The 13,853-nt window shown below is 44.0% G+C and overlaps 1 protein-coding gene across 1 annotated transcript in view; it reads left to right on the forward strand.

The window, feature by feature from the left end:
• LOC147697214 (E3 SUMO-protein ligase RanBP2-like) overlaps positions 1-13,853 on the forward strand; it is a 485,030-nt gene that overhangs the window by 78,872 nt on the left and 392,305 nt on the right. The window contains exons 6-9 of the mRNA XM_086934287.1: positions 1,267-1,412; positions 2,544-2,736; positions 2,962-3,052; positions 11,533-11,742. Coding sequence (XP_086790413.1) covers positions 1,267-1,412; positions 2,544-2,736; positions 2,962-3,052; positions 11,533-11,742 — 640 coding nt within the window. The remainder of the gene's footprint in view (positions 1-1,266; positions 1,413-2,543; positions 2,737-2,961; positions 3,053-11,532; positions 11,743-13,853) is intronic.

Consider the following 13,853-nt stretch of genomic DNA (forward strand, 5'->3'; position numbering starts at 1 on the left):
GAGCTTCTACAAGTAGTTATTAAAATGCTTCCTTACAGGCACATTCATCATAGGAGCCAATGTGCCTAATCACGGAGGCATTTTTCCAGAGTATTTCTCATTGTATTCGTTCATCATTCAGAATAGTGCTAGAAAATGAAATTGAGGCATCTGTTCCTCCAAATATCAGAATCTGGAGTGTGAAATGCTGCCCCCTGACCAGAAAAGGAATACTTTTAATGATAAAGTGTCAAAGTAGGCACCATAACCATGGCTGACTGCATAAAGGTATGGGCTGCAGCAAAGAGTATAAAAAAAAAGAGTAGGTGTATAGAAGGGTGGATACATCTTGGGTATTGAGAGGGGACAGGAGGCCAGAGACCTCGGGTGAGCTGGACAGAGATGTCTGACAGTATTGAATGGGAGTGGACATAGAGAACATGGAGTTTTGGAAAGTCTCTAAGGATGCCTGGTTGGCACAACAGAATGAAGCACTACCCCTATGATTCTCTACATATTTATCTGTTTTTATTTTGTATTGCCGTTATGTTTTTGCTGATAAACACTGAACGTTTAACAATAAAGAGTAAAATACACAAGTATGAAAATATAAACTGCGGCAGAGCTCCTGCATTAAGCCAAAATAGCAGCAGAGTGTAACCCCTCTGAAGCCATACAGTTGTGTTTCAAGTGGTCGAAAGGGTTCTGATATTCCTGTGCCTAATATGCTATACATCGAGAGTTTTGATAAAGCATATTTTTTGTGTAATCTTTGTAAACGTTTAATTGCAAACAATTAACTTCTGGTTAGCTTGTTTCTCATGGTTGGTGATCTTTTAAGTTCCAAAGTCGTTTGTGTTTGAGCAAAAGGATGATGCTTGTTTAGGGCAAGAGGGGATTTGGAATTATTACTTAACCTTAGTTTAACAGTAGCTCATAGCTTGTTTATTCATAGTGGTGAAACAAGTGTTTTAAATGGGGGAAGGAATCACTTTTATAAGGTTGCGGTATTCATGGTTTCTACTTTTTACAGTTCACTGTCAACTTGTAACATATATTGCATAAACGTTTGATTCCAGAGTATTTTCTGCCATTCCAATTTGTGCCAGTGTCACCCTAGCTAGCTGCACTTATTAGCTCCAACTTTAAAATGGTAATGAAAGTGGGAACCCCCCCCCCCCGTTGCTACAGATCTTGCAATTGCATAAATACCTGGAAATAGAAATGTGACATATATTTTTATTCTGGTTTTTTTAAATGCTCACTTAAAGACTGTATTTGTTTCAGGAATACCTGAAATCCTTTCGAGGGACTGGGCCTGATAAAAGCATGTGGCGATTGCTCAATAAGGAGTTGCTTCTGGCTCACTGCAATCTCATGTTGCTGTCTCTTTCAAGTAAAGATGTGCAAGAATGCAGACAAGTGTTCCAGAGGTATGTGGCCACTTTTCCAATTGGTGTCCTTTTTAATTACCTTAATTGTCCAGTGACTTACCACTGCTGTGGCTTTCTTTAACACAGATGTGCCCTTACATTGCAGCAAGTGTAATAGAGGTAGTTTAGTCATTAGACGCTTCTAGAGGTGTGCCTGCTATTTACAGTGCAACCTTGTTGATAACAAATAATGTTCTGTTTGAGAGTGATCACAACATTTGCCCCTCCTTCAACTTCAACAAAATACACAGTTGTGGCAGATGTAAGTCTCCAGTTTGCTCATAGGAACATAGAGCCCCAGTCTTATCCATTAACTCCCCTAAATATGACCATAATCTGACAGATTAGGCAAAGCCATCCTCATTTTACAGACTGGGAACCTTGAGTTATTTCTATGTTGTTTAGCAGCGTCCGCAGCAGTTGCATTGGTAGAGAAGAATGATACCAAAATGGAACATTTTCAAACTGAGTGGAGAGAGTTTGGAAAAGAAATTGTGGAAAAGTATTTTCACAATGGGCTTATATTTAAACAAAAGCAATCCTTTTTGGAGACACTTAAAATAAAGTCTTTTTGATTAAAAAAATTAGGAGTCTCCCTCAAGAATTTGGTCTATTGCAACGTATACACTAATATGAATATGCTTGATACACAAACCTATTTATTACGGAATCTGGTGTTTGGGGGTTTTAAGTAGTACTAAATTGTTCACACTGCCTCTGGAATGCTGTGGTTGGTTCATCTAGTGAGGTTTAGAATATCTGTTTTATCGCCCCTTGATTGCCTATACTCTAAGCCTTCCTTGGTTCTTTAGATGAACAGAGCAGGGTCTTGAAGTGGACTGGGACAATGGCTAAGGAGTGTCTGCTTCTTAGGTTCACAGGATGGGTGACCTTGTGGATGCTGTTGATAATCTTGTTGCCCATGTGCTACTGGACATTAATGGATGGTACATGTCCTTTCCTCTCATTATGAAATCTTCCCCATTGCACAGGCCCATGATCATGCGGATAGGCTGTTACCAGCTCTTAACTTCAACAGAGGGGTAAATACATTGCATTTAGGTTATGATCTGTCCCCTGGAACACTTATCAGAACACTAAATGGTCTGACTCTCCTGCCTGTTTTTTCAGTTTTGATCAGACTATGCAAGCTTTGAAGCAGTATGCGACTGGCACTGATGATCTGTCAATTATGTTCATGGAAATGAGAGGTCAGTTCTACATGCACGCTGGAACATTACTGTTGAAAATGGCACAGAACAGTGAGGCACAGTGGAGAGCAGTGACTGAACCGGCTGCTTTATGCTATCTTATTGCTTTTCAGGTAAGATTTTATTTTGTCCTATATCCAATATGAAGTTTGTGACGGTTATGTGGTTGCTCTACTTATTGTTTGATTTTATATGATATTGTTTATTATTATATTAAGAGCTGTATCCCTGTTTGTCAACCTTGTTTTCTTAGGTCAACATTGTTGTTCTGTTTCAGCAGAAAATATCAGTTGTGTACATTAACCTGGTTGAATTCTAACTTTTGATCTCTATATTAGGTCCCAAAACCAAAAATGAAATCTATAAAAGGTTCTGAAAATGAGCAAGATTTGTTGGAAATACTAGCGTGTGATCGTCTAAGCCAGTCAGGTAAAAATAAGTGTTGATTTTCACAATGTACTTTGATGCCTTTCACGAAACTGCGGCTAACCATAGTTTTAGAAACTGCTGTACACGCAATTTAAGATAACAATTCTAGGTTTCTGAAGGTGTTGCCTTGCAATAAAAGTGTTGACAATTTACAAAGTGTCTTTGTTTCAGGAGGACGGAAAATGTTTTGAAAGAGGCTCAGACATATTTTTTAAGCTGCTGTTCAAGATTAATCTCGTCTCATAGGCTGTATGACAATAGCATGCATTACGAAGTTGTGCCTTTACCGCACAGACCTTTACCATGCATGCCTTTACAAGGCTAAGTAAGGAGCAGGCCCCCTTCCTGTTTCCCCTCCTTTTCGGCAAAGTAAGAATATATATAAGGTTAGCAAAACTATATATATATCAGGCAAACCAGGAGGCTGTGGTGTTCTTAGACATAAAACCATCATACTTTACTCCATAATTCCTGCTCAACACTTTACATCATTCACAGCACTCCAAGTAGAATTTTCTTCTGCATTTCGAGTAAGCCAAGATGCATTTTTATTCCCAGGCGGCCACTTGAGAATGAATTCATTGGTCACCTCCCTTCCACTCTAGTCACCAGCCTGGTTTTAGTCCTTGCTGTGCACTGAAAATGCCCCTTCAGTGCTAATGACCGAATCCTTTTGAAGGTTTACATGAAGATTATTATCCTACTAGATCTAATGCCAGCATTCTGTGGTGTGGAACATAAAATACTCTTGAACACTCTTTAGAACATGATGGACATTGATAAGACTGTATTAAAATGGTTCAGTACATACCTTTCCAAACCTACTCAACAAGTTAAATTAGAATATCCTGCTTGGAACATATATCTTTGTCTTTGGTATTTGTCAAAACTCCATACTTGCAATAAAAAAGAAAAACATTTTAGTTTTTTGTTTTCAGCAAATAATGCCATGTTTTATATTGGTTACATAATTCCAGTAGAAAGAATTAATAATCTTATGCACAGTTAGGAAAAGAAAATGGTATTACTTCACTATTGAACCTTGTTAAAACAATTATCTCTGGCAGATGCTTTCTGTTTGTGTTCCATTGCTAGACGCCGTGCAAAGTTGGTAGGTGGCTAATAACATCACTTTGAGGGCTCCAGTATCTGCATCCACCTGATAATAGCCCACTATGGCAAATAGTCACTAAGGGTGGTCAGATTGGTGTGACCGGTTCCTTCTTCTTGGCATACTAACTGTCTGAGGCAAGCACTCAGGGTCTAGAAATGTAGACATACGTGAGTCGGCAGAGTTCTCAGATTGTGGTGCACTGCTCGTTGAATCACAAATGGTGGTCTCTGAAAACTAACAGCCATGGGGGCAAAGCCACTTCCATCGCCATAGCTTCTGATGGATACTTATAACCGCAGAGTCCTCTTTCTTTAGAATATTCCCCAGGCACCAGACTGGAGGCTTTTGTCGTAGTACCCCCCCCCCCCCCCCCCCCACTTCTTGGCAGACTACTGATGCACTTCAACTTTATGTGCCCTGAGTCCCTGCCAATTGGGTTCCCAGGGCCTGTGTTCTTTCCCCAAAACTGTACCTTGTACCCCCAATTGCCACCTCTTTGGCCACATGGCAGTCCCTTGTAAAAGGTACCATAGGTGCCAAGGGCACTGTGGCCAGGGAAGGCCTCTAAGGACTGCAGCACTTATTGTGCCATACTTAGAGACGCTGTACAATTACACACAAACACTGCCCTTGCAGCCTGCGTGTTTTGGTGTAGAACAAAGTGAAGAGTCGACCTGGCACACATCCCTGTGTGCCATGCCTACAACACACTTCCCTGGCATAGATCAGTCACCCCCCCCTGCTGGGTGCACTATACCAGTGGTGAGGGTACAGGTGCATGAGCCCTGTACCCCATAAGTGTCTAAAGACATTGTAAGTGCAGTGCTTTCTTTAAGAGTATATGGGGCTGGGAGTTTGTCATTACGAACTCCACTGTACCATAATGGCTGCACTGAAAACTGAGAAGTTTGATCTCAATCTTCTCATCACATTAAACCCACACTGATGCCAGTGTGGGATTTAATGAAAAATGCGCTCGGAGGGCATCTTAGAGATGCCCCCTGAAAAACGACTAGCCTCTGGTGGGTTTCCTGACTGGTACACACCAGCCTGCCACCACGAGACCTTGGGTGGGAGCCTTCGCTCCCTGAGCCCACAAACCAAGCCTTTTCATGGCAAGGTTTTCACACCTCCCCCAGGCCAAGGAGAGCCATCTGTGGCAGGGGAGCTTCAACATATGCTTAACACTGTCCTCTGATAAGGCCTTACTGGTCGACCACACTACCACAAATAGAGAGTGAGGTACTATCTACTTTACCTCTCCCTACCTTTTGGGTTCCACTTGACTCTGTGAACACTTTACCTCACTTTGATGTAGTATATACAGAGGCAGCTTCCTACAGTCACTAAGTAGTGGCATAGAGTGCTACTCTGGAAGTGATTGAGTGGAGTTGCATATAAAAGCCTTCCCTGTGCGTGGACATCAATTTGTTTTTTTCCACGCCTACATACCTGGATCCGGCACTCTGCTTACTTTTTTCACTGGTTGATAAATTCCATCTAAAACCTTTCCCAGTGTACAAGGGAACAATATCCCTACTGAAGACTACAGGGTTCAACCTGTATTTTGACTATGACTATCGGAAACAGATGTTAGTGACTGACCCGCACAAGGTGTGCCTCTGTTTGAGTTTGGGGCATGACTTCAAGTCGTGCGACGACTGTGCTCTCAGGCACCCAAAGGGTAACCAGGATTGTGAAGCGAAACTATGTCACTGAAAGAAGCTACATAAGTTCCACTGCAAGTGGAGAGTTCTGACTCTTTTCTACTTTTGAATTCAATCCTACGACAGTTCCTCTTCGCGGTCGAAGTTGTCTGCTAAGCCTTAATCGACGCAAGACTCGACCCCATCCCGCCTCTGTCTATGCAAAGAAAAGTTGGGACGGCATCAAGGTTATCAATTGATCGCAGAGCTGATTCCTCAACTGTTCATAATGCACTCTGAATTTTCTGGGCCACCGGCAGCACCACAGCTGGTCGAGGCCTTTAAGGAGATCATGCTGGATACTTTTGGCAGTTGTCCAGTTCCTTCTAGTGGGGGCTCCAAGGATCTATATGGACCTCTTCTCCGGTTACCACTAGTGGTTTCCCCTCTACGCCATTTGTGCCCCTAGAACCTGCCATGGGTTCTGCACCAACTCTGATGCAGATTTCCATTGCTGCTCAAAGACCTGCGCTGTCCCCTTTCCCACCAAACTGGATCCTCATGGTGCCTGCCCCAGAGCTCAAACCTCTACCGACTACAGTGTATGACCTCGAGTCATATCTGCTTCAGCCCCAACTGAGGTCACGCCTTGACTCTACTCCAGCGCACCTGCATCTGATCCCTGCATGCGCAGATTCAGCCAAAGCACTTCCTCTTCCACGAGGGCCTCATCACCTTCTTGCCTCTAATTCTTATAAACCCAATGGTGATGATTTACCCCCACCCAATGATGATGATATCTGCATGGACATAAAAGTTGCCAGTGAGCTGCATACCTCCAGTGACACAGGGATGATTTTGTTACTTGGGCCTAGTGGAGCTCATCATTTAATGTAGTGAATAGACATGCAGCTGAAGTCCTGGAGATACAGCTGCCTTTATTTGAAGTTGAGACAAATGCCCGATCTGAAGCCCTACCTCTATTTAATGAAGCAGAGACTTCGGTGAAGCCTTGCCTTTGACTACCTGTGAACAAACAGGTGGCCACACTGATGTCCGGCAAGCTGGACTTTTCTTACGGAGCACCCCACTGCGGAGAGTTGTTTGATTCAAGCTTTCACCAGCACAGCCAGTCCTAATAGATTCCCTGTGACCCCTCAAGACAGAGCGTCAAAAAGGATTACATTTTCGTGAAGTGGATGTTCCCCTCCTCCTCCGGCTCGCCATTGAGGTCTGTCAGTGCGGACTGCATATTAGGTTATTATACGCACACCCCTTTGGACATGGCTAGCAAGATCTTGCCGGCAGTCCCGGATAAGTTTCAGCCCTCTGGCTCAAAACGTTCAGGTCAATCAGGATGCAGCAAAATGTCATTAGGGCTGGCTTAAACACTGCTGACTGCTAGGGGTGTGAGGTAAGCACTTGTGTGGTGCTCTGCCACCACGGGTGGATGCGATCCATTGGCTTTTCAGGGGATATGCAGCTGTGTCTAATGGATATGCCTTTTGATGGGTCCAACCTCTTTGGCAAAACGTCTGATTCGGTTCTTTAACACTTAAAGAAAGCAGAATCAGAGTGCGTTCCTTGTGTCTTTCCACCCCTGACAAAAAATTTCCCCAGCAGTTGCTACACTGCTCTAGAGGGCTGGCGTATAGCATCTTCCCCAACACAGCAGTCAGCCCAGTCCTTTCGAGCCAGGGCTAGGGATGAAGAAGATATCCTGCTGGTCAGCATGGACACCGTTCCACTCATCTGCCCCGCGTGTTAGTCTCCAAGACACTTTAGCTTGCCTTTGGCGGTTCATAGCCACCTAGTGTACTGAACAGGGTAGCCATTTTTTTCCAAGGTGACAGGCCATCACATCTCTCACATGGATCCTCCAGATTGCTAAGCCCTACCATTCTTTTCCGACCCTCAATGCCCTCCAAAATTAGAGTGACTTTCAAGGAGTACCTATCCATCTTGATGCTTCAGGTGCAGGCTCCACAGGTGTGCTGGCCTCTGAAGTAAAGGCAAGCTGTTATTCCTGCTGTTTCCTTGTGCCGAAGAAGGATGGAAGTCTTCATCCTGTTTTGTATCTTCACCCTCTGAATGCCTTCCTATGAAAGGACAAATTCAAATTGCTCAAGTTCTGGATGCAGGTGACTGGAAGGCTGCCTTTGACCTGTAGGATGCATACTTTCATGTGCCCTCCCTACAGTACCAAACCAAGGTCTGCTAGTAGCTTTTTCAGTTGGGTTTGCTCACTTTCAGCCATACCAGCACCATTCTACTGTTCTCGAAAGTGATGCCGGTGGTTGCCGCATATCTTCAGCGGTTAAGGATTCTGCTTTCCCACTATCTCGATGACTGGCTGTTGAAGGTGGGCTTGCCACACTTGGGCGTAGACTACCTCCAGATGATAGCAGACCTTTTGACATCTTTGTGGTGCTTGATCAATGAGCCAAAGTCTCATCTGGCTCCTCCTCCTCCTTCAGGAGCTCTTCTGGACGGATTTCAGTTCAGTGCCTTTCCTCCCCGTAACGAAACCAGGACATTCGGGCTATGATCCTGATGAGATTGTCAGGAATTGTGTGCAGTGGAGTTCCCAAGAACACTCTCTAGGAGATTCATTCAGGCTAGAGTAGGACACAGGACTTCTGTACGTCTTTCTACCACTCCTCTCCTGCCCACAGTTCTGAAGATGATCAGGAACATCTGGGCCCAAGTCATCCTAGTTGCCCCGGATTGGGCCATGAGAGTGTGGTACCTGGAACTTCTGGAGATGAGCATTTGTTCTCCTGTCAATAATGCTGCAGGAGGATCTTCTTTCACACCAGTAGAACAAGGTTCGGTACCTGAGCCTGCACAATTTTTACCTCCATGCATGGAGGCTTAGCTGCGGCAGCTGACTGTGTTTGATTATGCAACCTGAGGCTGTGGGCGTCAACCTCACATCCTTCTAAAAGGTCCAGCTAGACTGGGTGCTGGGACACATTTTTGGCCTGGTTTAGAGTCCACAACACTGACCCCTTACAAGCCAAACTGTTGGATGCATTATTGTTTTGTATTTGACCAAACAAGATATGGCAGTCGGCGCATTTGAAGGTTAATTGTCTGCCCTTTCGGCTTTGTTCTGTTTGCCAGACAAACCGTCTTTGTTCAAATCACCTGTTGTGATGAGTTTTATTAAAGGTTTGATACCCATATTCCCTCCCAAATCTGTTGTGATGTCAGTCTTAATTTGGTCCTAACTTTCCTTGTGTGTACCCTCTTTGAATCCAAACATAGCTGCTCACTACGTCTTCTCACAATCAAAACAGTCTTTCTCATTGCACTCACTTCAGTGAGCTTCAGGCTCTAGTGGTGCAGGCACTGTACAATGCTCTTTTCCCAGACAAGCTGGTGTTGTGGACCAAAGCAGCTTTTTTGCTGAAAATCGTGACTTCTTTTCATTTTGGTGATTCACTTTCCCCCTTGTTCTTTGTTACATCCTCTTGAAAGTGATACTTCATCACATGGAGGGTGAGAGAACTTTGAGTGTTTATATAGATCACACCATAGACCATTGGTTGGACGCTGAGCTCTTTGTGGAATGTTTCAGGGCAAAGAAAGGCAAGGCGGTGCAGAAAAGGACTCCGTCACAGTCCTCTGCATTAAGATTTTCTACTAGCTCAGAAACAAACACACACGAAAACACCATCAAGACTGAAGGCTCGTTACACCAGGGTCAAGGCTGCTACTACTGCTTTGGCACGTGAAGTGAGCTCTTTCAGGCCGAGACTTTGGTGTCTGTGTGCACATTCTTGAAGCACTACTGCCTTTACAGCCAGGTCTGACATGAGGACTGTTTTTTCAGCAGCCCATTTGGATGTGAGTCCACTCCACAGGCTCTCTACTTTGGGGACATGGGGTACTGCTTTGGTACTTATCCTAAATGTGAGGAATCTGCAGCTAGAAATATCCATCTTAAGAACAAATTACCGACCTTCAGTATCGCTCTTTCTGGTGGGTGCTTTATGTAATCCCAAGATCTTCAATGCCCTTCCACCTCCCTGTTCTGTGGAGTGACCTCATTTTACCATCTAAAAAGAACCAAAATTCGAGATCTGCACATTGGTACCTCCAGTTGTCTGTGCTGAGCAGAAAGAGTTAAGCAGGAAACAGACATAGGCGGTCAGGGGTGTTGCTTCTATGTGACTCTGCTTGTCACTTCTTGGGTTAAGAAAGTGAGTTTGGCGCTGCACTGCGCCTCAGAGTAGCGTGCAGGAACATTGCTGTGGAAACATCTGAACATGGGCTGACACCTGGATAATATTCTAAAAGGGAGGAAGCTGCAGTTAGAGTATCCAGAGGAAAGATGTTACCAAAGGTAAGTAAATTGTTCCTTTTTGCGCTTAGCAAGCAGCAATTATGTATAACCCGTCCTTATTTATATTAATCACCTAGAGAATGAGTTAAAGGACTTGGCATTTTTCTTCACCAATATGCAGTGATACCCAGTTATATCTCAAGCTTGACCCAACTGAGTCGGTTTTTACAGTAAATTCATGCCTGGATCATGAACAAAAATTGATGAATTGGATACAATTGAAATGCCTTAAAGACTGAATTTTGCCTCTTCCCCACTAATCCCAATAACGCCCTGAAATAAACTCTGACAAACGCCTTTAAAAAGTGATGTGATCGCCCCAAAAATGGACTAAATTGCTATCTGTTTTACTGAACGAAAGACTCCCCTTAATAAACATTCTGTCTAAATACTTCACGCTCAGTTCACTGAGTATATGAGCGAGATTTCACATCCACATAAGCAATACCCACTATAAAATTGCCAAAACAGTTGCACACCTGGGGTGAAAAACACCTTCACTTCATAGCTTAAAAATTTGGTTCCCTGTCCGTTCAATGTTTTTCGCATCCTTTCACCTTATCCGTAACACAAGCTATGTGTTCTGCTACTTCCTGATACTCACTTGCAACCTATCAAGTGTACATCTTCCGTAATAATGGCTTAATACTCCAACCACAATTTATTTCATTTCACAATTCTTGTTATACACTTTCTTCTACATATTCACATGCTTTCTGTATGTCCTGTATGTCTATTTACAAACCTTCCATGTTTACTTTTATCCCTACTCTGATATAAATGCACCACCTGTAACCCAGTTCCTTATAAGAAAACATTAAAAAAAGAAATCAAAAAAAAAAAAAAAAAAAATAAAATCTCCAAGCAACATGTCCTCTCCAATGAATGTACTGGATCTGTTTCTGCACTTTATTGTTCGAACTTTGCTGTCCATTGAAATAGAATTAGATGTGTGCGCATCTGCCATTCTTTATGTGCCCATCTTCAAGTCATGTTTCTTCTGTCATGGTGCTTGCAAGTAGCTGTGAGGGTGTGGATGTAAGTGATAACTCTTACGTCAGAGGAGTGGGCATTCCATTGAAATTGTTCCACAAGGGTAAATTATTGAAACTCATATGTGTTGTAAGGAGTTGTGAGGTGAAGGTGGCCTTGGACGCAGGTGGGTAGGAGGCAGGCTAGTTTGAAGACGGTGAAATACTTTTGATGCAATGTGAACTGATTGTGCCCTTTCTTCTCAGCTTGCCTTAATATAGGACACATTAATACATTGCCAGGATTGTATTTTCTTTAAATTGGAATACATTTGACTAGGATTGGACAAGTTGCAATAGTTAAGGTCTGAAATTCTACCAATTGTTATGTTCCACAGGACACATGCTGTGTAATCTAAGCCTCAACAAGGAAGGCTTCTTGAAAGGTGTTGTTGAAACCTTTGCAAACAAAAGTGGACGAAGTGTCTTGGTTGACGTTTTCTTTGAGAACAAAATGGCAATGGAACAATCCTTCCTGGGATCTGATGACATCTGTGATATTGATAGCACCAAACCCAAAACTGCAGAGCTGGCAAGATACGACAATGGTAAGAATTGTATTCTATAAATGCACATTTCATACTGATCCATCAAATACAGTCAGCCTGATATTGTTTGCTAGGTGCAGGTCATAAGTAAATTAGCGTCATTACATTTCTTAAATGTTAAATCAAGTGTAGTAGCGCATGGTAAACCATGCCACCTCAGTTTGGACCAAGCCATATGAAAATTAGTTTTGATCCTGCTCCAATTGCAACAGTTCAGTCTGAACTACTACTTTGAGCGATTGCCAAGTGTTAAACATATTGCAAGCATTCCTACCATCACCTTTTGTTTGTGTGGTGTCCAGCCACCCCCCCCCCCCCTCACCCTCCCCCACCCCAAGTGGCAAGGGTATGCCCAGATGTCGGTTTTGTGCTCACAGTGATATTGGAACCAAACTACACCCAGCTGAGAAGCTCCAATCAGGGCGAAACTGGTGTTGGGGTGTTTGCGTTCCTATTCAAGGATGACCTGGCCCGGCTGTTCGGGCTGTTCCTATTAGAGCAGGGTCACAGCTGATTTGCATATGACTGGGCGCAAATTGAGGTGGCATGCTGGGCTAAAGAAAGATGGGTTGAAATGCTACCATGAACGATTGCCAGTGACTGGACTAATTGCAAGCACGCCTCCCATCACCTTTTGTTTGTTTGATCAAGGAGTGAACAGCAACATTCTTTTAGAGCCCAGGCACTGGATAAAGGTCTAGCCTAACTGTGCCGTCCCTCGGAGTCCAAGTGATCACAAAGCAGAGTACAGGGGACCATACAGGCTCACTGTGTTAATCCTGTTCTAGGGGGTAGGTCATCTGAAGCTGTTCTTCTCCTGGACACCAGCATCTGCCATGGAGCTGTGTTTAATGGAAATTCCTTCAGATTCATGCTTGGTACCATCACTGTAACTGGAAGTTCAGAAATGTGTTCCTGACCTATTGAGCCCCCCGACGATGCTGACATTCTGTATGCAGAAGTCCCCTCAGGCTCACTCTAGTTCACTTGTTGATGCCAAGAAGCTTTTGGGCCGCTGTTCCAACAACCACTAGTTGTTCCATCCCAATTGCTGGTCTGCCATGCTTTGGTGCTCCTTGACTTGGATTCAGTACGAACCCTATAATTTTATTGGCTAGAAACCTTAGTCGTTGCTGCACCCGTATAGCCAGTTCCAACTTCGGATCCATTATATGATATTATGAATTTTCTGAAGATCATTCTTATCAGGTCCAAACGCATGGCGCACTGGTTGTTGAAAGAAGTGTGTTACAGGCCTATAACCTGTGGGGAGTACTGTGGCAAACGTGTGAAATATTTGCTCTTACTCTGATCCTATGCAAAAACAACAGTTGATGGACAGAATGCAGAACAATGTCATACATTCACCCCAGTACAGAAATCTGGGCCTAAATCCATCGTTGTTTTGCTCACCATGCCATTCCAGTTTAAACCTAGCCATATGCAAATCAGTCTTGACCCTGTGCCTCATGGGAACAGTCGAGCCCGAATGCCAATCCAGATCCTCCCTGGACTGGAAACAAGCATCCTAGGACCGGTTTTGGGGTTTCACCCCTCTTCAGGCAGGATAGCTTGATTCCAGTGGCATGGGGAGCACGGGACCCATGTCTGGGCATACCTGTCCCACTCGGGGTGACAAATGCAAAAACAACAGTTGATGAACAGAATGCAGAACAATGGCATACATTCACCCCAGTACAGTGATCTGGGCCTAAATCCATCGTTTTAAGGGTGGCGGGGTGGAGTAGTGGGCAAAAGAACGATGGATTTAACCTAGATCTTTTGACTGGTGGAGAATGTTTGCATTGTCAGCATTCCGTCCCATCATTTGTTTGCTGTAACGCTTTTCGTCCTAAGTAGGGTGGGTATGCCCAGACTTGGGTCCCTTGCTCACTGTGCCACTGGATTCAAGCTAGCCTGGCTGAAGAAGGGTGACATACCCTGAAACCGGTCCCAGGATACTTGTTTCCGGTCCAGGGGGAACCTGACCTGGCAGTTCAGTCTGGACTGTTCCCATGAGGCACAGGATCAAGACTGATTTGCATATGGCTGGCTCCAAACTGGGGTGGCCTATTGGACAAAAGAACGATGGATTTAACCCATATCTTTTG

The sequence above is a fragment of the Lissotriton vulgaris genome, chromosome 8 (assembly GCF_964263255.1).
Source record: "Lissotriton vulgaris chromosome 8, aLisVul1.2, whole genome shotgun sequence".
Taxonomy (NCBI): Eukaryota; Metazoa; Chordata; class Amphibia; order Caudata; family Salamandridae; genus Lissotriton; species Lissotriton vulgaris.